This window comes from Chiloscyllium plagiosum, unplaced genomic scaffold (genome assembly GCF_037043375.1).
Source record: "Chiloscyllium plagiosum isolate Xiang-an unplaced genomic scaffold, Cpla_swu_hap1 HiC_scaffold_2, whole genome shotgun sequence".
Classification (NCBI taxonomy): Eukaryota; Metazoa; Chordata; class Chondrichthyes; order Orectolobiformes; family Hemiscylliidae; genus Chiloscyllium; species Chiloscyllium plagiosum.
Window position 1 is genome coordinate 144,269,160 of NW_028270140.1, and position 25,387 is coordinate 144,294,546.

The following is a 25,387-nucleotide window of genomic DNA, read 5'->3' on the forward strand; positions in this document are numbered from 1 at the left end:
ACAACTATTCACATCATATGTTAACAGTCTGGATGAAGGAACTGAGAGAATTGTTGCTAAGTTTGCAGATGACACAAAGATACATGGAGAGACAGGGAGTCTAGATTATAGTGGTGCTGGAAAAGCACAGCAGGTCAGGCAGCATCTGAGGAGAAGGAAAATCGACGTTTCGGACAAATGAAGGGCTTTTGCCCGAAACGTCGATTTTCCTGCTCCTCAGATGCTGCCTGACCTGCTGTGCTTTTCCAGCACCACTATAATCTAGACTCTGATTTCCAGCGTCTGCAGTCCTCACTTTTGCCTGAAGAGACAGGGAGTGTTAAGGAAGCAGGGAGGCTGCAGAAGGACTTGGACAGGCAAGAAGACTGGGCAAAGAAGTGGCAGATGGAATACAGTGTGTGAAAGTATAAGGTTATACATTTTGATGGAAGAATAGAGGCGCGGACTATTTTCTAAACAGGGAAAGGCTTTGGAAATCTGAACCATAAAAGGACTTGGGAGACCTAGTTCAGAATTCTTTTTAAGTTTAACATGCAGACTCAGTTGCTCGTTATGAAGGCAAATGCAGTGCTAGGATTCCTTTGGAGAGAGCTAGAATACAAGAGCTGAGATGTATTGCTGCAACTTTATCAGTTCTAGTCAGACCACATATAGAATAGTGTGAGCAGTTTTGGGTCCCATATCGAAAGAAAGATGTGCTGGCATTGTAATGGGTCCACAGGAGGTTTACAAGAATGATCCTGAGGATGAAGACCTTGTCATGGAATCATAGAGATGTACAGCATGGAAACAGACCCTTCGGTCCAATTTGTCCAAGCCGACCAGATATCCCAAACCAATCTAGTCCCACCTGCCAGCACCCAGCCCATATCCCTCCAAAACCTTCCTTTTCATATACCCATCCAAATGCCTCTTAAATATTGCAATTGTACCAGCCTCCACCACTTCCTCTGGCAGCTCATTCCATACACGCACCACCCTCTGTGTGAAAATGTTGCCTCTTAGGTCTCTTTTATTTCTTTCCCCTCTCACCCTAAACCTATGCCCTCTAGTTCTGGACTCCCCCACCCCATGATTTTATAAACCTCTATCAGGCCACCCCTTAGCTTCCAACACTCCAGGGAAAGCAGCCCCAGCCTGTTCAGCCTCTCTCTGTAGCTCAAATCCTCCAATCCTGGAAACATCTTTGTAAATCTTTTCTGAACGCTTTCAAGTTTCACAACATCTTTCTGATAGGAAGGGGTCCAGAATTACGCAAAATATTCCAAAAGTCAACGTCCTGTACAGCCGCAACATGACCTCCCAACCCTGTACTCAATACTCTGACTGATAAAGGAAAGCATACCAAATGCCTTCTTCACTATCCTATCCACCTGTGGCTCTACTTTCAAGGAGCTATGAACCTGCACTCCAAGGTCTGTTTGTTCAGCAACACTCCCTAGGACCTTACCATTAAATGTATGAGTCCTGCTAAGATTTGCTTTCCCAAAATGCAGCACCTCGCATTTATCTGAATTAAACTCCATCTGCCACTTCTCAGCACTTGGCCCATCTGATCAAGATCTCGTTGTAATCTGAGGTAACTCTCTTCACTGTCCACTACACCTCCAATTTTGGTGTCATCTGCAAACTTACTAACTCTTATGCTCACATCCAAATCAATTATATAAATGATGAAAAGTAGTGGACCCAGCACCAATCCTTGAGGCACTCCACTGGTCCACCACCACCCTCTGTCTTCTACCTTTGAGCCAGTTCTGTATCCAAATGGCTAGTTCTCCCTGAGATTCCATGAGATCAAACCTTGCTAACCTGTCTCCCATGGGGAACCTTGTTGAATGCCTTACTGAAGTCCATATGGATCACATCTACCGCTCTGCCCTCATCAAACATCTTTGTTACTTCCTCAAAAAACTCAATCAAGTTTGTGAGACATGATTTCCCACGCACAAAGCCATGTTGACTATCCCTAATCAGTCCTTGCCTTTCCAAATACATGTACATCCTGTCCCTCAGGATCCCCTCCAACAACTTGCCCTCCACCGAGGTCAGGCTCACCAGTCTATAGTTCCCTGGCTTCTCCTTACCACCCTTCTTAAACAGTGGCACCACGTTTGCCAATCTCCAGTCTTCCGGCACCTCACCTGTGACTATTGATGATACAACCATATGAGGAGGGGTTGAGAATTCTGAATCTGTACTCAACAGAGTTTAGAAGGATGCAATGGGCTCTAATTAAAACTTCCAGAATACATAGACACCTGGATAGAGTGGACATGAAGAAGAGGGTTCCACCAGTAGGAGAGTCTAGGACCCCAGGGCACAGCCTCAGGGTGAAGGGACAACCTTTTAGAACTGAGATGAGGAGGAATTTCTTCAGCCAGAGGGTGGTGAATCTATGGAACCCATTGCTGCAGAGGGCTGTGGAGGCAAAATCATTGAGTGTATTGAAGGTAAAGGTAGATAGATTCTTGATTAGTGAAGGGAACAACGGATAGGAGCAGAAGGTAGGAGAATAGAGTTGAGAAACATGATTGAATGGTGGAGTAGACTGATTGGCTGAACTGATTGATTTATTATTATCACATGTACCAAGATACAGTGAAAAGTATTGGTTTGCATGCATGCTCTACAGGCAGAATGTACCATACAAAGAGCATTAAGGTAACAGGACAGAGTGCAGAATGTTTCAGCCACAGAGAAGTGCAGAGAGAGAGGTGAGAATTAATATTTGAGAGGTCCATTGAAAGGTCTGATAACAGCGGGGAAGAAGCTGTTCTTGAATCTATTTATACATGGATTCAAACTTTTATATCTTCAGCCCATCAGAAGAGGATAGAAGAGAGTGTAACCAAGGTGGGAGGGGTCTTTGATTATTTTGGCGGCTTTACAGAGGCACTGGGAAGTGTAGATGGAGTCAATGGATAGAAGGCTGTCTTATGTGATGGATTGGGTTGTGTTCACGAATCTCTGTAGTTTCTTTCAGTCTTGGAATGAGCAGTTGCCAAACCACGCTGTGATGTATTCAGATTGGATGCTGATCTGCCAATGGCCCAATTCTACTCCTGTATCTAATGGTGTTATGGTCTTACGAAAGATATGGTTGCCAAGTTGGCTGACGATATGAAGATAGGTAGGAAAGTAACTTCGTGGATAGAAGAGGGACAGGAACGGTTGTTGGAGGTTCCTGGTTACAGGTGTTTCAGTAAGATTAGGGAGGGTGGTAAAAAAGGAGGGGGGGTGGCATTGCTAATTAGAAATGGTATAACGGCTGCAGAAAGGCAGTTCGAGGGGGATCTGCCTTTGGAGGTAATATGGGCTGAAGTCAGAAATAGGAAAGGTGCAGTCACCTTGTTGGGTGTTTACTATAGGCTCCCCAATAGCAGCAGAGATGTGGAGAAACAGATTGGGAAACAGATTTTGGAAAGGTGCAGAAGCCACAGGGTAGTAGTCATGGGCGATTTCAACTTCGCAAATATTGATTGGAAGCTCTTTAGATCAAGTAGGTTGGATGGGGCGGTCTTTGCGCAGTGTGTCCAGGAAGCTTTTCTAACTCAGTATGTAGATTGTCCGACCAGAGGGGAGGCCATATTGGATTTGGTACTCAGTAATGAACCGGGACAAGTGATGGGCTTGTTAGTGGGTGAACATTTTGGTGTTGGTGACCACAATTCTGTGACTTTCACCTTGGTTATGGAGAGAGATAGGTGCGTGCAACAGGATAGGTTTTACAATTGGGTGAAGGGTAATTACGATGCTGTAAGACAGGATCTGAGGAGCATAAGTTGGGAGCATAGGCTGTCAGGGAAGGATGTCGTGGAAATGTGGAACTTTTTCAAGGAACAGATACGACGTGTCTTTGATATGTATGTACCTGTCAGGCAGGAAAGAAATGGTCATGTGAGGGAACCTTGGTTGACGAGGGAGGTTGAATGTCTTGTAAAGAGGAAGAAGGAGGCTTACATAAGGTTGAGGAAACAGGGTTCAGACAGAGCAGTGGAGGGATACAGGATAACCAGAAGCGACCTGAAGAAAGGGATTAGGAGAGCTAATAGAGGGCATGAAAAATCTTTGGCGGATAGGATCAGGGATAACCCAAAGGCATTTTATGCGTTTGTGCGAAACATGAGAATGACGAGAACGAGGGTGGGTCCGATCAAGGACAGTAGTGGGAGACTGTGTATTGAGTCGGAAGAGATAGGAGAGGTCTTGAATGAGTACTTTTCTTCAGTATTTACGAACAAGAGGGACCGTATTGTTGAAGAGGAGAGTGTGAAACAGACTGATAAGCTAAAGGAGATACTTGTTAGGAAGGAAGATGTGTTGGACATTTTGAACAACTTGAGGATAGACAAGTCCCCCGGGCCTGACGGGATATATCCTAGGATTATGTGGGAAGCAAGAGAGGAAATTGCAGTACCGTTGGCAATGATCTTTTCGCCTTCACTGTCAACAGGGGTGGTACCAGGGGACTGGAGAGTGGCGAATGTTGTGCCCCTGTTCAAAAAAGGGAATAGGGATAACCCCGGGAATTAGAGGCCAGTTAGTCTTACTTCGGTGGTAGGCAATGTAATGGAAAGGGTCCTGAGGGATAGGATTTATGAGTATCTGGAAAGACACTGCTTTATTAGGGACAGCCAGCACAGATTTGTGAAGGGTAGGACTTGCCTTACAAGTCTTATTGAATTCTTTGAGGAGGTGACCAAGCAGGTGGATGAGGGTAGAGCAGTGGATGTAGTATACATGGATTTTAGTAAGGCATTTGATAAGGTTCCCCATGGTAGGCTTTTGCGGAAAGTCAGGAGGCATGGGATAAAGGGAAATTTGGCCAATTGGATAGAAAACTGGCTAACCGGTCGAAGTCAGAGAGTGGTGGTAGATGGTAAATATTCAGCCTGGAGCCCAGTTACAAGTGGAGTTCCGCAGGGATCAGTTCTGGGTCCTCTGCTGTTTGTAATTTTTATTAATGACTTGGATGAGGGAGTCGAAGGGTGGATCAGTAAATTTGCAGATGATACGAAGATTGGTGGAGTTGTGGATAGTGAAGAGGGCTGTTGTCGGCTGCAAAGAGACTTAGATATGATGCAGAGCTGGGCTGAGGAGTGGCAGATGGAGTTCAACCCTGCCAAGTGTGAGGTTGTCCATTTTGAAAAGACAAATAAGAATGCGGAATACAGTGTTAACGGTAGGGTTCTTAGTGAGGTGGAGGAACAGAGGGATCTTGGGGTCTATGTTCATAGATCTTTGAAAGTTGCCACTCAGGTGGATAGAGCTTGTAAGAAGGCCTATGGTGTATTAGCGTTCATTAGCAGAGGGATTGAATTCAAGAGTCGTGAAGTGATGTCGCAACTGTACAGGACTTTGGTTAGGCCACATTTGGAGTACTGTGTGCAGTTCTGGTCACCTCACTTTAGGAAAGATGTGGTAGTTTTGGAGAGGGTGCAGTGAAGATTTACCAGGATATTGCCTGGAATGGAGAATAGGTCATACGAGGATAGGTTGAGAGTGCTAGGTCTTTTCTCGTTGGAACGGCGAAGGATGAGGGGTGACTTGATAGAGGTTTATAAGATGATCAGAGGAATAGATAGAGTAGACAGTCAGAAACTTTTTCCCCGGGTGCAACAGAGTGTTACAAGGGGACATAAATTTAAGGTGAAGGGTGGAAGGTATAGGGGAGATGTCAGGGGTGGGTTCTTTACCCAGAGAGTGGTGGGGACATGGAATGCGCTGCCTATGGGAGTGGTAGAGTCAGAATCTTTGGTGACCTTTAAGCGGCAATTGGATAGGTACATGGATGGGTGCTTAAGCTAGGACACATGTTTGGCACAACATCGTGGGCCGAAGGGCCTGTTCTGTGCTGTATTGTTCTATGTTCTATGTGAAGAGGACATGAGGAGGCTACAAATGAATATTGATTGGTTAAGTGAGGGGGGGAAAAGGAATGCCAAGTGTGAAAATGTAAAACTGTTCAATGTAGCAGGAAGAATAAAAATGAAGCATGTTATCAAAATGAAACGAGAGATTGCAGAGTTCTGAGATACAGAGGGATCTGGGTGTCCTAGTTCATGATTAGATTACTTACAGTGTGAAAACAGGCCCTTCGGCCCAATAAGTCCACACTGACCCTCCGAAGAGCAACCAACCCAGACCCATTCCCCTCCATTTACCCCTTCACCTAACACTACGGGCAATTTAGCATGGCCAATTCACCTAACCTGCACATTTTTGGACTGTGGGAGGAAACCGGAGCAAACCCGCACAGACACGAGGAGAATGTGCAAACTCCACATAGTCGCCTCAGGTGGGAATTGAACCCGGCTCTCTGGTGCTGTGAGGCAGCAGTGCTAACCGCTGTGCCACCATGCCGCCCCACATGAATTCATGAATCACCAAAGGTTAGTATACACATACAGGAAATAATTATTGAAGTAAATACAGTGTTATCTGTTATTGAGAGGGGTAGAAATGAAAAGTAGAGGAGGTTGTCCTGCAGTTATATAAGGCATTGGTGAGCCCACACTGGAACCGCTGTGCACAGTACTGTTCACCTTATTTATGTTAGGTTCTAAATGCATTGGAGACAGTTCAGAGAAAGTTTACTAGACTAATAGCTCATTTCTCTTAAGAGGAAAGATTGGGCAGACTAGGCTTATATCCACTAGAGTTTAGAAGAATTAGAGGCAATTTGATTAGAGATGTACAGCATGGAAACAGACCCATCAGTCCAACTCGTCCATGCTGACCAGATATCCTAAAGTAATCTAGTCCCATTTTCCAACACTTGGCCCATAAACTTTTCCTGTTCATGTACCCATCTGGGTGCCTTTTAAATTTTATAATTGTACCAGTCTCAACCAACTTCTCTGGTAGCTTATTCCGTACACTCATCACCCCCTTAGGTCCCTTTTCAATTTTTCCAATCTTACCTTAAACCTTTGCTATCTAGTTTTGGACTCCCCTACCCCAGGGAAAAGCCCTTGGCTATGCACCCTAACCATACCCCTCATAATTTTATAAACCTCTATAAGGTCACCCCTCAGCCTCCAACACTCCAGGGAAAATAGCCTCAACCTCTCCCTCCAGCTCAAAATCCTCCAACCCTGAAATATAAAATTTCTGTTGTCATAGTAGACACGGAGAGGATACTACCTCTTATGAGCGAGTCTAGAGCTGGGAATCACTGTTTCATTATAAGGAGATGCCAAATTAAGACAGAGCTAAGGAAAAAAGTTTTTAGAATCAGAACATCCTGAGGAAATGCTGGGCCAACATTTATTACCCATCTTTGGTTGCCTTTGAGAAGATGGTGGAGAGTTGCCTTCTTGAACCGCTGCAGTCCATGGGCTGTAGGTTGACCCACAATGCCCTTAGAGAGGGAATTTCATGATATTGACCCAGTGACACTGAAGGAACAGCGATATATTGTGACTGGCTTGGAGGGAAATTTGCAGGGGGCAGTGTTCCCTTATATCTGTTGCCCTTGTACTTCTAGATGGAAGTGGTCGTGGGTTTGGAAGGTGCTGTCTGCAGTGCATCTTGTAGATGGTACAGACTGCTACTACTGAGAGACAGTGGTGGAGGGAGGAGATGTTTGTGGATGTGGTGCTAATCAAGTGGGCTGCTTTGCCTGGATGGTGACTGTTCATGTGTGTGGTTGGAGCTGCATCCATCCAGGCAAGTGGAAGTATTCTATCACACTCCTGACTGGTCAGTCTTCACCACAAACCAGCCGTCCAACCAACCGAGCTAACGGAACCTAAAGTCAGTATAGAGTGCTGAGCAAAAGAGTTAATTTCCTCCTGCCCTCTCCTCAGCAAAAAGAGGCGATGAAATTCCAAAAGAGCATGTCTTTGTGAACTGGTCATGTTAAACATTAAAAGTATGCAGTAACCACAGTAGGTATTTTTAATTAAACTAATCATCATAAGATCCCTACAGTGTGGAACCAAGTCATTCAGCCCATCAAGTCCACACTAGCCCTTCGAAGAACATCCACTCAGACCCACCACCTACCCTATCCTGTAACCCTGCATACCCCATGGCTAATTCCACCTAGCCTGCACATCACTATACACTATGGGCAATTTAGCCTGGCCAATCCAATTAAACCTGCACATCTTTGGACTGGTTAAGGTTTCAAAGGTTGATCACATGGATAACTTGGCATTAAATGGCTTTTCTTAATTCAAGTAAATCTTAAATCTGTAATATTTATATTTTACCAGTGGGTGGCAGTGTTAAGCTTCTTGCCAACACTGTCTTGGTATGATTCATAATTTGGAGGTGCTGCATTGATTAGATTACATTACTTACAGTGTGGAAACGGGCCCTTCAGCCCAACAAGCCCACACTGACCCACCAAAGCGCAACCCACCCAGACCCAGTCCCCTACCTTTACCCAACACTACAGGCAACTTTAGCATGGCCAATTCACCCAACATGCACATTTTGGAAGGAGGGAGGAAACCGGAACAAACCCATGCTGACACAGGGGGAATGTACAAACTCTACACAGAGAGTCGCCTGCGGCGGGAATTGAACCCAGGTCTCTGGCGCCGTGAGGTAGCGGTGCTAACCACTGTGCCGGGTTGGGGTGGACAAAGTTAGAGATCACACAACACCAGGTTATAGACCAACAGGTTTACTTGGAAGCACTAGCTTTTGAAGCGCTGCTTCTTCATTAGGTGGTTGTGAAGCAGGACCATAAGGTACAGAATTTATAGCATAAGATTATAATGATATATTGATACATTGAACAAACCTAGATAACTGTTAAGTCTTTCATTCTTCAGAATGGATTTGCTGCTTTCAGTTTTTTAATATCTAAATCCCAGAACTTCTTTTAAGTCACATTCTCAAGGAAATTTAAGATTTTTTATAATAAAAGGTGACATCTCAGCTCAGACAATACCTTAAAGGTGTGAGTCAGGCCAATCTTGAGTCAGACTGGTTTTATTTCCAAAGTGGAATTTACAAATATTATATATATTCACTGCCTGCATTGATTACTTGCAGGTTCTGCATTTTTTGAGTAAAATAGAATGTATCTGCAAATACAAATTTACCCCATAAACTTGTGTGTGTGTGTGTGTGTGTGTGTGTGCGCATGCAGGAGAGAGACAGAGTGAGTGTGTGCATGTGAGAGAGTGTGTATTTGCATGCATGCATGCTTGGTAAAGTGTGTGTGTGAATGTGATGGGGCATAAGCCTGTGAGAGGGTGTGTGTGGGTGTGAGTGTAGAAGGTGTATGTGTGTGCATATGAGAAAGAGCTTGTGTATGAGAGAGGATTTGCATGAGAGTGTGAGTATGTAAGAGTGTGTGCGTGTGTGAGAGAGAGTGTTAAGTGCAGTGGGGTCACCTGTAGTGTGAGATGAACCCAAGGTCCTGGTTGAGGCCATCCTCATGGCGACCTAAGTTGACTATCGGCCTCTGCTCAGCCACTTTGCTTTCTTGCCTGTCCCATCTGGGCTTGTTAGGTCCCAGAAATCATGCTTGATGGATCATATTTTTAGTTTAGTTAATGTAGAGGTCACTCATTGAACTATATTCACATGAGGCTACCATGTTTCTTTAACAACAAAAGTTTATGACATACATGTTGAATATAATAGCATACAATCGTAATTTAGAACACAGTTTGAAAAATCTTAAAATACTTATTAAAAAAAGACTCAACCTATTTCCCAAAAATGGCACTTTACAGCAATTCACACACAGAGAAATTACCCCACTATCAAATCTTTAAATTCGACTAATCTGGTTCTCCCCAGTTCCTGTCTTGTTTTACACGTATATTCATGGAAATATCCTACATTCCTATCTTAATGGAGAAACTATTTTTGCTTCTGATCCTAACCTGGTCTTCTCAACCTTCAATGTTTACCTCACCTGTCCTAAAGCACCATTAACACTCCTGGGGTCCTTGCTCACTGATACATTCTAGATCAGCTCACTATTCCAGACTTTTTTAAAATTCATTTATTGGATGTGGGTGTCACTGGCTGGGCCTGTTTGTATTGCCCATGCATAATTGCCACTTGAAATGAGTGGCTTACCAGGGCCATTTCAGAGGGCAGTGAAGAATCAACCACATCGCTTTGAGTCTGGAGTCACATGTAGGCCACACCAGGTAAGGACAGCAGATTTCACTCCCTAAAAAGCATTCCTGAACCAGATAGGTTTTTACAACAATCAACAAAAATCTCCCTTAGGCCAGTGTTTAATTCTAAATTTTCATTGATTCAAATTTCACCATCTGCTCTGATGGGATTTAAATTTATATTCCCACAGCATTAGTCTGGATTACTAGTCCATCACAAATACCACTGTGCCACCATCTCCCACCTCATCTTGTTTTTTTTTAAACAGTTCAGCAATGTATCCAACCTATTAGTCTCTATTTTAAAATCCAAACTCTGAAACACATATGCCACGACTATTATCACACTTCCTTTGCCAGGCCTTTTCCCTCCTTCCCCTTTCTAGGAATCAACTTTCCATAACAGCAGAATCCTGATCTCTTTCACAGTTTCCAGCCCCTAACCATCTCTTCATCATCGTGAATGGCCAACCTCCCTGTATCTCCATACTCAATGAGACAATCTGCAAGATGTCCACATCTTCTCTGAACAGAGACCAAATCAGCCTCCATCACGATACTACCTGCGCCTCCCCCCCCCAACCCCCTCTCACCTGGTTAACCTTAGTTCTCACTCCCTCGGTGCTGCACTGGACTGTCAGCGTTGACTTAACCCTTGAGTGGGACTTGAACCTGGAACCTTCAAGATACGAGAGCTACCAACAGGCAACTGCTGATGAGCTTTGCAGAGAGAAAGTTGATCCATTAGGAATTTTAAACAAGAGGATGAAAATGTTAAATGTGAGAAGATGAGAGTAGGAGAGGAAAACAAACACCATAGTCTTTCTGTGTGCATTGCTGGCCGGGCCAGTATTTATTGCCCATCCCTGGTTGGCCAGGAGAGAGCAGTGGTGAGCTGCCTTCATGAACAAGTTGTGTCAGAGAACTTTGGATGACGTTCAAGTTTGTGGCTGAGGGTGAAAAGGTATGTCAGCTTTAGGGTGAGGAGCTGGGTTAGAGGGTCATGATGGCTCAATGATTAGCACTGCTGCCTCACAGCACCAGGGACCCAGGTTCAGTTCTAGCTGACTGTCTGTGTGATGTTTGCACATTCTCCCTGTGTCTGTGTAGGTTTCCTTCCACAGTCCAAAGATATGCAGTTTGGGTGAATTGGCTGTGCTAAATTGTCCACAGTGTTCAGGAATGTGTAGATTGGTTACGTTGGTCAGGGGTTAAATGTGGGGGAATGGGTCTGGGTGAATTACTCTTCGGAGGGTCAGTGTGGACTTGTTGGGCCAGATGGCCTGTTCCCACACTGTAGGGATTCTAGGTAAAAGCAATGACTGCAGATTCTGGAAACCAGATTCTGGATTAGAGTGGTGCTGGAAAAGCACAGCAGTTCAGACAGCATCCAAGGAGCAGGAAAATCGACGTTTCGGGCATAAGCCCTTCATCAGGAATACAGGGTCAGCCATAATTGTATCTGCTTGTAAAAGGAATAAAATCAAGAGTGCCCAGATTTAAAGTGACATCCAAAAGAAGCAGAGGTGATATGTGAAACATACCTTTCCCTCAGCAAGTATTTAGAATGTATTTCTGTAAATGTGTGGAGGCAGGTTCAATTGAAGCATTCAAGAGAGGCATTGGATGGTTATTTGGTTAGAAATGGTGTGCCGAGATGTGGGGAAAAGGCAGGAGATTGGCATTAGGTGATAGAATCAGTGTAGGTATATTGGGTTGACTGGCCTCCTTCTGCACTGTAGCAATGCTATGATTCTGTGGTATTGATTGGCAAAGTGCAGAATGGCCTGTTCCAGCTCCTATTCCTTATGTTCTCTTGTGGTCATCCAAACATTATTCTACTCTACCCTTCGCTGCTCTCAGTTCCATAGGCCAGTGGAGCACAGATGCTAACTGACCTCTCTGAGAAATGTTCTGCACACTAATCCCTTTCTGTTTACCCAGACCTCTGCAGGAAATCTGTTGGAGACTCCATTTGGAATGCACTTTTTGGGCCATTTGGGTGCATGAAAACTCACTTCTGTGCAATCGACACTTACCTGTATGATACCTGCACTGGTGTGGACTGGCATCCTCATAGAAAAGAGGAACAATTCTCACCCAAAGTCAAATGATGGAGAAACCTGTCCGTTTTGTAAAATTGACATTTTCTTTTGCAGATTGCTAGAAAGTACGATTTGCTGATAATTGAAGACGATCCTTACTATTTTCTGCAGTTTGAAAAGGTAAAACAACTTGCATTTATAAGGCACCTTTCCTGATCTCCAAACATCCCAAATGGTTTATAGTCAATGAAATTCTTTTGAATTGAAATTACTGTTGTTATGCAGGTAGCACTGCACCAACGTGTACAGAGAAAGCTGTTACAAACAGCAACATTGCTTTCAGTTAAGAGCTAACTATTAGGCAGAACAATTTCCACTGGTTATCTTCGGAAGAGCACCAGAGATCTCTTAGGTCCACCTGAGGGAAACCCCAGTTTAAAATGCTAACCAAAAGGAGGCATCTCCAGTGTGACGCTCCGTCTTGAGAATCTAAGTAGCTGTCTTTATTTTATCTTCTGGCCCCTGGCGAGGAGCTTGAAGCTTCTGACTACGGGATGAGAATACTACTCCTGAAAATATGCTAATGGTAAATAATGTTCCTGAAATGATAGGGCTTAGTAACCGTCCACTGCAAATTTCTTGTTTCTCTGCCGACCAATAAACACCAAACTACACTAATCCCATTTCTCCTTGAAGGGCTTTTGCCCAAAACATCGATTTGGCTGCTCGTCGGATGCTGCCTGAATTGCTGTGCTCTTCCAGCACCACTGATCCAGACTCTGGTTTCCAGCATCTGCAGTCATTGTTTTTACCACCATTTCTCCTTTGCCTACTCTGCCCTGGCATTTTAAGTACACATCCAGATATTTCATAAACGCTGCCCCCACCACCCTCTCAGGCAGCACCTTCCATATTTCTCCCAACCTCTGGATGAAAGACATTTTTTTTTCTCTCAAATCTCCTCTAGACCACGTCCTCCTCACCTTAAACCCATGTCCTCTGGCCTTAGACATGTCTGCCATGGGAAAAAGAACCTCACAATCCATTCTGTCTATTCCTCTCATCACTTTGTAAACCCCAATCAGATCACCCCCTGCTCTGCTCCACGGAAAACAAGCCCAGCCTATCCATCACTGAGACTTTCCATCCCAGCACGGTAGCTCAGTGGTTAGATTAGATTAGATTAGATTCCCTACAGTGTGGAAACAGGCCCTTCGGCCCAACCAGTCCACATTGACCCACCGAAGCGCAACCCGCCCAGACCCGTTCCCCTACATTTACCCCTTCGCCTAACACTACAGGCAATTTAGCATGGCCAATTCACCTAACCTGCACATTTTTGGATTGTGGGAGGAAACCGGAGCACCGGGAGGAAACTCACGCAGACACGGGGAGAATGTGCAAACTCCAGGGTCCCAGGTGCGATTCCAGCCTCGGACAACTGTCTGTATGGAGTTTGCACATTCTCCCCGTGTCTGCGTGGGTTTCCTCCGCGTGTTGGTTTCCTCCCACAGTCCAAAGATGTGTAGGTTAGGTGAATTGGCCATGCTAAATTGCTCGTACTGTTAGGTGCATTAGTCAGAGGGAAATGGGTCTGGGTGGGTTAGTCTTTGAAGGGTTGGTGTGGACTGGTTGGGCCGAAGGGCCTGTTTCCACACTGTAGGGAATCTAATGGGAAAGGTTACATCCCAGTGAATCTCCTCTGAACCCTCTCCATTGCAGTCATGTCCTTCCAATAGTGTGGTGACCAGAACTGCACACATCTGTGATCTAACTAATGTTTTATAAATGTTTAAGACAATACTTCCCTACTCCTATATTGAATATAGGAGTAAATGAAGGCAAGTATCCTAATGCCTTCTTAACCACCATACCTACCAGTGCTGACACTTTCAGGCACGTGTGGACTTGTACACCAAGGTCCCTTTCTTCCTCAGTTCTCCCTAGGGACTTACCATTCATTTTGTATATCCCCCTTATAGACCTCCCAAAATGCATCACCCCACACTTATCACATTGAAATACCATCTGCCATTGCTCTGCCCAATTTACCAGCTAATCAATATCAGACTGCAGCCTGAGACCATTCTCCTCACTATCAACAACACCATCAATTTTCAAGTTATCTGCAAATGTACTAATTATACCTTCTATATCACATCCATGCTGTTAATATATATAACAAACAGCAAAGGTCCCTCTTAAATTTACAGTCAAAATTGTGTCATTGGTAGAGATGATATGCCTTTGTTTTGGCAAGTAAGCGCAGAGTATTGGTGCCAGATCAATAATCCAGAGGATGAAATAACAATCTAGAGAGTATGTTGTAAATTCAACCATGGTGGTTTGGAAATTTGGAAATCCATAATTAAAAGTCTGTAAAATTCACATCGAAATTGATTCACTGATTACATTAGCAATGCAGGCTTGCCTTTCTGACCAAGCCTGCTCCCTGTGTGACTCCCTACCCATGCCAACATTAAAAATCACACAACACCAGATTATAGTCCAACAGGTTTAATTGGAAGCACACTAGCTTTCGGAGCGACACTCCTTCACCAGGTGATTGTCACAATCATCTGATGAAGGAGCATCGCTCCGAAAGCTAGTGTGCTTCCAATTAAACCTGTTGGACTATAATCTGGTGTTGTGTGATTTTTAACTTTGTACACCCCAGTCCAACACCGGCATCTCCAAATCATGCCAACATTAGTTGAGTCATTACTGCCACTTTAAGATGGGCACTCAATCCAGAGTAGTGAAGAACAGACACTAAATGCCTGAAATCTTGAGGGCATTGTGCGAATAAATATATATTCTTAAGAAAATCAATCAAGTAAATCTCCCTTTTGTGTTCTTTGCCACTCTACATTCAAAACAACTTCACTTAGTCGCTGCAGAGCTAAATTAATCGCTTGGTGAGTGAACATCCCATCAGTTGAAACTAAATTTCATAAAACTTCTTTCAAGGAATGTGGGTGTTACTGTCCCCTAATTGACCTCAAAGTAAGTATCCTGCTGGGCTATTTCAGAGGACAGTTAAGAATGAATCGCATTGCCATGGGTCTGGAGTCACATGTAGGCCACACCAGGTAGAGATGACAGATTTCCTTCCCTCAAGGACATGAGTGAACCAAGTGTTTTTTTTAGAAACTAAATAACACTTGATGATGTTTGCCACAGTCACCATACTTCAGGCCTATTGAAGTGGTGGGATTTGAAGCCGTGTCCCCAAAGCACTGGCCTGTCCTTCAATCTAACAGGATTACCACTGCACCACAATCTTCCCCCGGTGCCACGCCTTCTTTGGGGCGGTACAGTGGCTCAGTGGTTAGCATTGCTGCCTCACAGTGCCAAGGACCTGGGTTCGATTCCAGCCTCAGGTGACTGTCTGTGTGGAGTTTACACGTTCTCCCCATGTCTGCGTGGGTTTTCTCCAGGTGCTCTGGTTTCCTCCCACAATTCAAAGATGGACAGATTAGCTGGATTGGTCATGGGAAATTGTCCATAGTGTTCGGTGCGTTAGTCGGGGGTAAATATAGGAGAATGGGTGTGGGTGGGTTACTCTTCGGAGGGTTGGTGTGGACTTGTTGGGCCAAATGGCCTGTTTCCACACTAGGGAATCCAATCTTACATGTGGTTAGCAGTTGCATGTTATAAACTGGAAAATTCATGAATACCTTCGGTAATCTGTTGCTATGGGAACTCATTGCAATTGTGAAACAAACTGAACTCAGTTAAACGTTTAGACAAGGCATTGCTATGGCAACAAAAGCATCAACTCATTCATGTAAAGTTGGAATAGGGATGTCAGCCTAGATTTCTATCCTCACATCTTTGAACTGACAACCATGTGACTGATGGGAAGGATAGTGCTGACAGGCCATATTGGATCCTTCGCTGACTACGACTCTCTTGTGTTGATTTACAGCCTTGGGCTCCATCATTCCTTTCCTTAGATGTGGACGGTCGTGTCATAAGGACAGATTCCTTCTCCAAGATCTTGTCTTCAGGGTAAGGGTGTTTCTTTGGATTTGCTATTATGGAAGGTACATTGTCATGCTGTTACTTGCTTCGGAATAATTTTTGAATCCCTTCACTGTGGAAGCAGGCCATTCAACCCTCTGAGTCCACACCATCTCTCCAAAGACCACCCCACCCAATCCACACCTTATCCCAGTAACCCTTGCATTTCCCATGGTTAATCCACCTAACCTTGACACTTCAGCGCAATTTGGTATGGCCAATCCACCCTAACCTGGGAGGAAACCAGAGCACCTCCACACTGAAACGGGAGGATGTGCAAACTCCACACAAACAGCCACCCAAGGCTGGAATGGATCCCAGACTCCTGGCATTGTGAGGCAGCAGTGCTAACCACTGAGGCACCATGCCACTTACGTCAACTTGTGATGCCAGGTGAAGGCCAAACAGCTTGTAACAGTGCCTGTGTGTGGCCAGGCCTTAGAAACTGCAGTCTGCAACCAGTCAGATTTGATTATGGATGAGGTCTCATTTGAACCAATGGATTGAATGCAGATATCTCTGAGGGTTGAAGGAGCTTACAGAGACTCCTATGGAGTGATTCAGAAACCAGGATTAAATTCAACCCAAGGCATTCCCAGATGGGCAGGCAATTTTGGTAAACATAACAAAGGCTCCTTTTGATGTTACCCAAGTTTCACTTCTCGTCTTTGTTGAAGTATTCATTTTAGTATTGGATTCCTAACACTGGGCACTGTACTGAACCATCGCTGGTGTTGACAGCAAGGCAGAATGACCCATCGTGACCCTTCCCAAGACAATCCTGATCAGGGCAGAAATGGGAAGGTAGTGAGGACCCATCCACTCCCACCCATCCCCCGCCTGGTTTAACTGCACCCCCCACCCCCTCCCACCGCCACCAAATGCACCACTGGATAGAGGAGGGAGGGGAGCATTAAACTCCCCTCCTACTTAAGTTTTAAACATTTCCAAGAGTAGTAGCTTCTATTGGAACAGTTTCAGAATGCAGCATCAAATTGATTCAACATGAAAACACCGATTGGCCAAGTTTGGAGTTAAAGAATTTGTCTGAGGTGATTTTGGCAAGGAATGTGGGGTACGAATTGATGGACACCATATTGGAGGAAGCATTGACGCTGTGTTCATAACCACCTTCATTGAACGAATGTAACCTCTTGCTTTTACATTTTACTGAAAAAGGAAACTTTACTTTTTAAACAAACACGGGCAGTAAGAATTTGTGACATCTATTCTTGTGTTTTAATAGGCTGAGAATGGGCTTCCTAACTGGTCCCAAACCACTCATAGACCGGGTGGTTCTACATATTCAGGTTTCCACGATGCATACAAGCACCTTCACACAGGTACGTGCACTCTCCACTAATATCAAAGTTAAAAATCACACAGCACCAGGTTATAGTCCAACAGGTTTATTTAGAAGTACGAATGGAAGCTAGTGCTTTCTAATAAACCTGTTGGACTATAACCTGGTGCTGTGTGATTTTTAACTTTATCCACCCCAGTTCAACACCGGCACCTCCACATCATTACTAATATCAAACATAACAAGATAAGTGTTTGAAATCACTGTTGGCTGGAAGGAAACACAACAAGCATCTATTTTCTGTCAGCACTTCAAACAAGTTATTTTTCTCATCACGTGGCTTGGATTCAGACTCTGCAATACTTGGCTGGGTGCATTCCGTGAGTATTTTCACCAGACTATTAATCCGGAGACCCAAGTAATGTTCTGGGGACCTGGGTTCAAACTTGGCAATGCCTAATGATGAAATTATAAATAAGTTAAAATCTGTACTTAACAGTCTAATGATGACCATGTATTGATTTTAAGGAACAACCCAACTGTTTCATTGATATCCTTTAGGGAGGAAACTGCCATCCTTACCAGATCTGACCTACATGTGACTCCAGACCCACAGCAGTGTGGTTGACTCTCAACTGCCTTCTGGGCAATAAATAATGGTCCAGCCAGTGACACCCACCTCCTGTGAATGAATACATGTTTTTAAATGAAAGACTTTAGCTAGTTTTTCTTCAAAGGGAATGACAACCTGATAAAATTTGAGGATAGGGTGATTTCTTTGGAGCTATCTTAATGATTTTGTTGTAGACACATCTGGAAGGGGCATTTGAATGAACGACGGTGTGTGTCTCTCACACATTGTTTCACAATTTGGAGGTGCCGGTGTTGGACTGGTGTGTACAAAGATAAAAATCAGGCAGGAGTGGGTACTGCAGATGCTGGAGATTAGAGTCAAGATTAGAGTGGTGCTGGAAAACCACAGCAGGTCAGGCAGCACCGGAGGAGCAGGAAAATCGACATTTCAGGCAAAAGCCTTTCATCAGGAATGAGGAGCTTTTGTCCCTCAAAGTTAAAAATCACACAACACTCATTGTTTTACCTCATTGTCTCCCCTCAGTTAATGGCTGCCCTTGTGAATGGAGAGCTGTCTCAGTGTTGGAAACCCTGCTGTTTATTTCGCACATTAACAATTTGGAATTGAACAGTGTGGGCACAGTTGGGAAATTTGCAGGCTACACAAAAATTTGCCTGTCCACGGATGCTGTCTGACCCACTGTGATCTCCAGCATTTGTTGTTTTCAGTACAGATTCCAGAATCTGCAGTAACTTGTTCCTAATATGTTGAAAGTACAAGGGTAAAAGTGATTGATTACTTTAATAACAATCTGCCTGATTAGAGTAGATTAGAGTTGTCAAAGACAGATCGCTTAACTAAATTATCAATTGACACCAGTGATTGAAGTGGAGACTATCGATCCACTATGAATACATAATCCCTATTCATAGACCATCACCTCAACCCAGTTCATTTATTCATTTAGTGCATTGTTCAAAGTGTTTAATTCTTCTCATGAACATATTGTTTTTATAGAAAATGTTTTGCGCAAGTCTCCTAAATCTGTACGTTCCAAAGGGTAAAATGACCCAAGTTTATAAAACAAATGTTGTTACATTCTCATCTTACACCATCGCTATAAAAATGATTGAATTATTTATAGTGACAGTGGGGGACCCAGTAAAACCACATCTGTCTCTTCCAATCTCTTGTGCCGTTTCACACATTGCTTGGATTGAGTTCCCGTTCTTGACATACTCTATCAGAACTCAAAGCAATTATGCGCAGTATCACCTGGACTGAACAGTGTAAAGAGAAACACATTTTTCTGGTCAACAACCTGTTATCGGTGAGGATTACGTCTACTGTTGCCAAAGAATGTGTTGTTACTAAAATGTACTAAGCCGAGGGAATTCCTGTGAATACGTTTACGAAAGACATTTCTAGCTGTTGGTTCTATCAATAAATCAATCCAGTCTCCGGTTTAAGACCATTTGTCAGTATAAATGTCTCACTGTGCCTGCCTGCTTTGCCTTCTTGCTTGATACTTATCTGACTATCCTGACAAACATAGAAACATAGAAAATAGGAGCAGGAGTAGGCCATTCAGCCCTTCGAGCTTGCTACACCATTCAATATGATCATGGTTGATCAGCTAACTCAGTCTCCTGTTCCCACTTTCTCCCCTCCCCTTTGACCCCTTTAGCCCTAGAACTTTATCAAACCAAATTGGATATCCTAACGTAATGAGAGTCATGGTTTTTGTTTTAAATAAGAGCATAAGAACTAGGAGCAGGAGGAGGCCGTCTGGCCCTTCGAGCCTGCTCCGCCATTCAATAAGATCATGGCTGATCTTTTCATAGACTCAGCTCCACTTACCCACCCTCTCACCGTAACCCTTAATTCCTTTACTGTTCAAAAATATATCGATCTTTGCCTTAAAAACGAGGTAGGCTCAACTGGGCAGGGAATTCCGCAGATTCACAACCTGATGGGTGAAGAAGTTCCTCCTCAACTCAGTCCAAAGACTGCTGCACCTTATTTTGAGGCTGTGCCCTCTAGTTCTAGTTTCACCCTCCAGTGGAAATAACCTCCCTGCTTCTTTCTTATCTATTCCCTTCATAATTTTATATGTTTCTATAAGATCCCCCCTCATTCTTCTAAATTCCAATGAGTGTAGTTCCAGTCTACTCAATCTCTCCTCATAAGCAACCTTCTCAACTCTGGAATCGATCGAGTGAACATCCTGTGCACCCCCTCCAGTGCAGTACGTCTTTTCTCAAGTAAGGAGACCAAAACTGTACACAGTACTGCAGGTGTGGCCTCACCAGCCCCCTATACAGCTGCAGCATGAATTCTCCTTGCAGGATGTGGGTGCCACTGGCTGGGCCAGCATTTATTGCTCGTCCCCAGTTGCCATGGAGAAGCTAATGGTGAGCTGCCTTCTTGCACTGCTGCAATTTGTGTTATGTAAGCACACCTACAATGATGTTAGGGAGAGAGTTTCAGGATTTTGACACAGCAACACTAAAGGAATGGGGATATGTTTGCAAGTTAGGATGGCACATAATTCAGAGGGGAACTTGCATGTATTTGCTGCTCTTTCTCTTCTAGACATTAGATGTAGTAGGCTTGGAAGGTGCCAGTGAAGGAGCTGTTGTCATGTATCTTGTAGATAGTCCACATTGCTTCTACTGTCAGTGGTGGAGAGACTGAATGGTGATGGTGGTGGATGGGGTGGCAGTCAAAAGGGTTACTTTGTCCTGGATGGTGTTGAGCTTCTTGACTGTTGTTGGAGATGTTGGACAAGTGGAGAGTTTTCCATCATATTCCTGACTTGTGCCTTTTAGATGGTGGAGAGGCTGTTGGGAGTCAGAAGGTGAATTACTCGCCGCAGTATTACTGGTCTATGACCTGCTCTTGGAGCCACAATATTTGTATGGCTAGTCTAATTCAGTTTCTAGTCAATGGCAATGTCAGGAATAGTGGGCGATTCAACGTTGACCATGCCATTGAATGTCAAGGTTCTAGATTAGAGTGGTGCTGGAAAAGCACAGCAGTTCAGGCAGCATCCGAGGAGCTGGAAATCGACGTTTCGGGCAAAAGCCCTTCATCAGGAATAGGCTTTTACCCGAAACATCGATTTTCCTGCTCCTCAGATGCTGCCTGACCGGCTGTGCTTTTCCAGCACCACTCTAATCTAGAATCTGGTTTCCAGCATCTGCAGTCCTTGTTTTTACCTCATTGAATGTCAAAGGGTGATCGTTAGGATCTCTCTCTTATTGGAGATCGTTTTTGCTTGGACTGTGTGATATGAATTTTAATTATCACTTGTCAGCCCAAGTCTGGATATTGCTGGTCTTGCTGCATATTGATAGTTGGCCTCTCTAAACCTGAGCTCACCCAAAGCTCAACTGCCTCTATCCTCACTGAAACCTGTTATACCTGATATATATTTGCTCTTTTTAAAAAGATAATTTCACCCATCTTAAGCTAACCCTGCATACCCTCATTCCCTCTAGCATTGTAACATCTTCTGTTGACCTCCCTCCACCTCTGTAACATCCTGTCTAGCCCGGCAACATCCCATGATCTCTGTGTACCTCCAATTCTGGATACATGCACCTTCCTGATTAGTGAGTTTTGAGAAGATTTGTAGGTCAGGTTGAGATTCTGGATGTAGGTTTGCTCGCTAGGAGGGTGACAAAACATCTGAAAATGAACCTTCCAGCTCAGCAAGCAAACCTACATCCAGAACCTTCCTGATTTTCCTTCACTCCTCTGTTACCAGTCAGCCTTCAACTGGAAGGTCTAGAATTCCCTCCCTAAGCTTTACCACCTCTCTCTTTTTTAAGTCACTCCTTAAAACCTAGATTAGTGACCGAGCCTTCTTTCACACACCTTAAAATCTTATGGTGCAGTTTAGGCTCATGTTCCCATAATTCATTTCTCTTTTGGTAGACAACTTACTAAATGAAAGATGTGATGTAAAAGCAGCTTATTTTCTCTTCCCCTTTGGCAGAGATCTGATTCCCTCAGCCATTACCTATGCCTCATCGACGTCATCCTCTTGCATAATAAATTATCAGATTATTATCACATTCCTGTTGTTGAATTGTTTTGTGAGGTAGCTGTGTATAAATTGGTTGCCAAGTTTCTTATGTTACAAATCATGACTCCTCTGAGGTACGTCATTCACTGTGAAAGTATTCAATAAGCTAAATTACCTATTCCTGTCCTTAGTTCTTATTAGATTACTTACAGTGTGGAAACAAGCCCTTCGGCCCAACAAGTCCACACCGACCCACCCAGACCCATTCCCCCACATTTACTCCTTCACCTAACACTACGGGTAATTTAGCATGGCCAATTCACCTAACCTGCACATTTTTGGACTGTGGGAGGAAACCGGAGCACAGAGAGTCGCCTGAGGCAGGAATTGAACCCGGTCTCTGGCGCTGTGAGGCAGCAGTGCTAACCACTGTGCCACCGTGCCACCCATGTTCTTGTGTATTCTTAAGGACATGGAAGGTGTGATTATAAACCCAAATAGTTTTATTTAGCTCTGTGCCAAGTTTAGGGGTCTTTAACGGATATTCCCTAAGGTCGGATCAATTGCAGGTAGAAGATCCTTTATCCCAGCATCCAAAAGCTGAAAAGCTCTGAAATATGAAGGGTTTTTTTGTGAAGTTTTTTCTCATTAACAAGGTTGTTTGACGTGCAAACAGTTAACCCAAGTCGACACCCACTTGATGCATGTCACTCAGATGCGATGTGGGGGCCTGGGATTTCTCTGTGAAGGCCCCCAAGTCGACACCCACTGGATGGCGTGTCACTCAGATGTGATTTGGGGGGCGTGGCCAAGCACTTTCTTACTTAGAAGTCTGCTCCTCCGGTAAAGATTTTTTAAAAATTTCACCATTAAACTGTCACTTATTCTGAAAACCGAAAACCTCCAAATTCCAAGAAACAGCTTGTCCTGACATTTCGGTAAAGGATCGTCTCCCTGTATAGGCTTATTGGATGGCGATGGGGTTGATTGGTGCGGGTGTCCCAGAGATGTCCGCCCTGTGGCCCAACAGTTCAATTCCCCTCCCACTCTGCCGAGGACATGCAGGTCCTGGGCCTCCTCCACCGCCGCTCCCTCACCACCCGACGCCTGGAGGAAGAACGCTTCGTCTTCTGCCTCAGAACACTTCAACCCCAGGGCATCAATGTGGATTTCCCCAGTTTCCTCATTTCCCCTTTTCCCCCACCTCACCCCAGCTCCAACCTTCCAGCTCAGCACCGCCCTCATGACCTGTCCTACCTGCCTATCTTCCTTTCCTCCTATCCACTCCACCCTCCTCTCTGACCTATCACCTTCATTCCCACATCCATTCACCTATTGTACTCTATGCTACTTTCTCCCCACCCCCACCCCCCTCTCATTTATCTCTCCACTCTGCAGACACCCTGTCTCTATTCCTGATGAAGGGCTTTTGCCCGAAACGTCAATTTTCCTGCTCCTTGGATGATGCCTGAACTGCTGTGCTTTTCCAGCACCACTCTAATCTAGACTCTGGTTTCCAGCATCTGCAGTCCTTATTTTTGCTGATGGGAAATGCAGGGTTACAGGGGTATTGGTGGGTGTGGTAGGATGCTCTTCAGAGGATTGGTGTGGGCTCAGTGGGCCTGCTTCCATACTATAGGGATTCTATGAAGACAAACCTTGGTTACTGGACCTTACCATTTGGCTCATCTCTCCCTTCTCAGTTTCTTTCATTAATTACTATATATTGCATAGCCCAGTCTTTAACCCTGAGGTTTGTTTGACCTTTGTTATTTGTTATATACATAAATGATCTGGATGTGAATGTACAAGGCATGATTAGTAAGTTTGCGGATGATACAAAATTAGGAGGTAATGTTGATAGTGAGGAAGCTTATCAAAAATTAGGAGATTTTGATCAAATGGGTAAGTGGACTGAGGATTAGCAAATGTCATTCATTACAGATAAGTGTGGGGGGTTGCATTTTGGAAAGTCAAACCAAGGTAGGACTTGGAAAGTAAATGGTAAGGTCCTGAGGAGTGTTGTGGAACAGGGGGACCTAGGAATACAAGTACATAGTTCTTTGAAAGCAGTGTCACAGGTAGACAATGGGATGAAGAAGGCATTTTATCGGTCAAGACATTGAGTGTAGGAGTTGGGGCGTTATGTTGCAGTTATATAAATCATTGGTGAGGCCGCACTTGGAGTATTGTATACAGTTTTGGTCACCTTGTGACAGGAAAGACTACGCAGACCCCTTGGCATCATGGTAGCCCACAAACCTACCAACACACTTAAACAGCGACTAATGAACCTAAAGGATCCATTAGATACCACCAGCAAAACTAACATCATTTGCAAGATACCATTGCAAAAGCTGTAAAAAAACACTACATTCGACAAACTAGCAGGAAACCTGCCACCAGGATACATGAACACCAACTGGCCACCAAAAGACACGATCCACTCTCATTAGTTTCCATGCATACAGACAAAGAAGGACACCACTTTGACTGGGACAACACACACATCCGAGGACAGGTGAAACAAAGACACGCACGAGAATTCTTAGAGGCATGGCATTCTAACCAGAATTCCATCAGTAAACACATCGATTTAGATCCAGTCTACCTTCCCTTGGAAAAAAATAACTGGAAGTGACATCACACACCTTACGAAACCAAGACCTATAAATAGAGAGGCGGGACCTGCCACCAGCACTTCACCAGAGCCTCTCACTGATGATGTTTCCTAGTCATGGTGACGAAACATCTGAAAACAGACCTTCAAACTCAGCGAGCTGACTTACAGATTTATCATCAGCCTGGGCTACAAATCTTCTCAAACATTGCTAAAAGGAAAGACATGACTAAACTGGAAAGAGTGCAAAGAAGATTTACGAAGATGTTGCCAGGCCTATAACTCAGGGAGACGTTAGCCAGGATAGGAATTTATTCCTTGGAATGTAGGAGAATGAAGCATGACCTTATTGAGGTCTATAAAACCATGAGAGGGAGAGATAGGATGAATACATATAGCCTTTTTCCAGGAATAGGGGATTGAAAATTACAGGGCATAGGTTTAAGGTGTGAGGGGGAAAGATTTAAGAAGGACCTGAGGGGCAACTTCTTCATGCAGAGAGTGGCGTGTATAAGGAACAGGTTGCCAGAGAAAGTGGTTGAGTAGAAATTGAGGACTGCAGATGCTGGGGATCAAGAGTTGAGAGTGTGGTGCTGGAAAAGCACAGCAGGTCAGGCAGCATCCGAGGATCAGGAAAGTCGACATTTCAGGCTGGGAGCCTCGAGGGTGGAGAGATAAATGGGAGT

At 44.3% G+C, this 25,387-nt stretch overlaps 1 protein-coding gene across 1 annotated transcript in view; it reads left to right on the plus strand.

Annotated features, from left to right (window-relative positions):
• Positions 1 to 25,387, plus strand: part of aadat (aminoadipate aminotransferase) — an 88,914-nt gene that overhangs the window by 35,448 nt on the left and 28,079 nt on the right. The window contains exons 8-10 of the mRNA XM_043703414.2: positions 12,260 to 12,325; positions 16,077 to 16,159; positions 17,418 to 17,514. Of these exons, the coding sequence (XP_043559349.2) occupies positions 12,260 to 12,325; positions 16,077 to 16,159; positions 17,418 to 17,514 (246 nt within the window). The remainder of the gene's footprint in view (positions 1 to 12,259; positions 12,326 to 16,076; positions 16,160 to 17,417; positions 17,515 to 25,387) is intronic.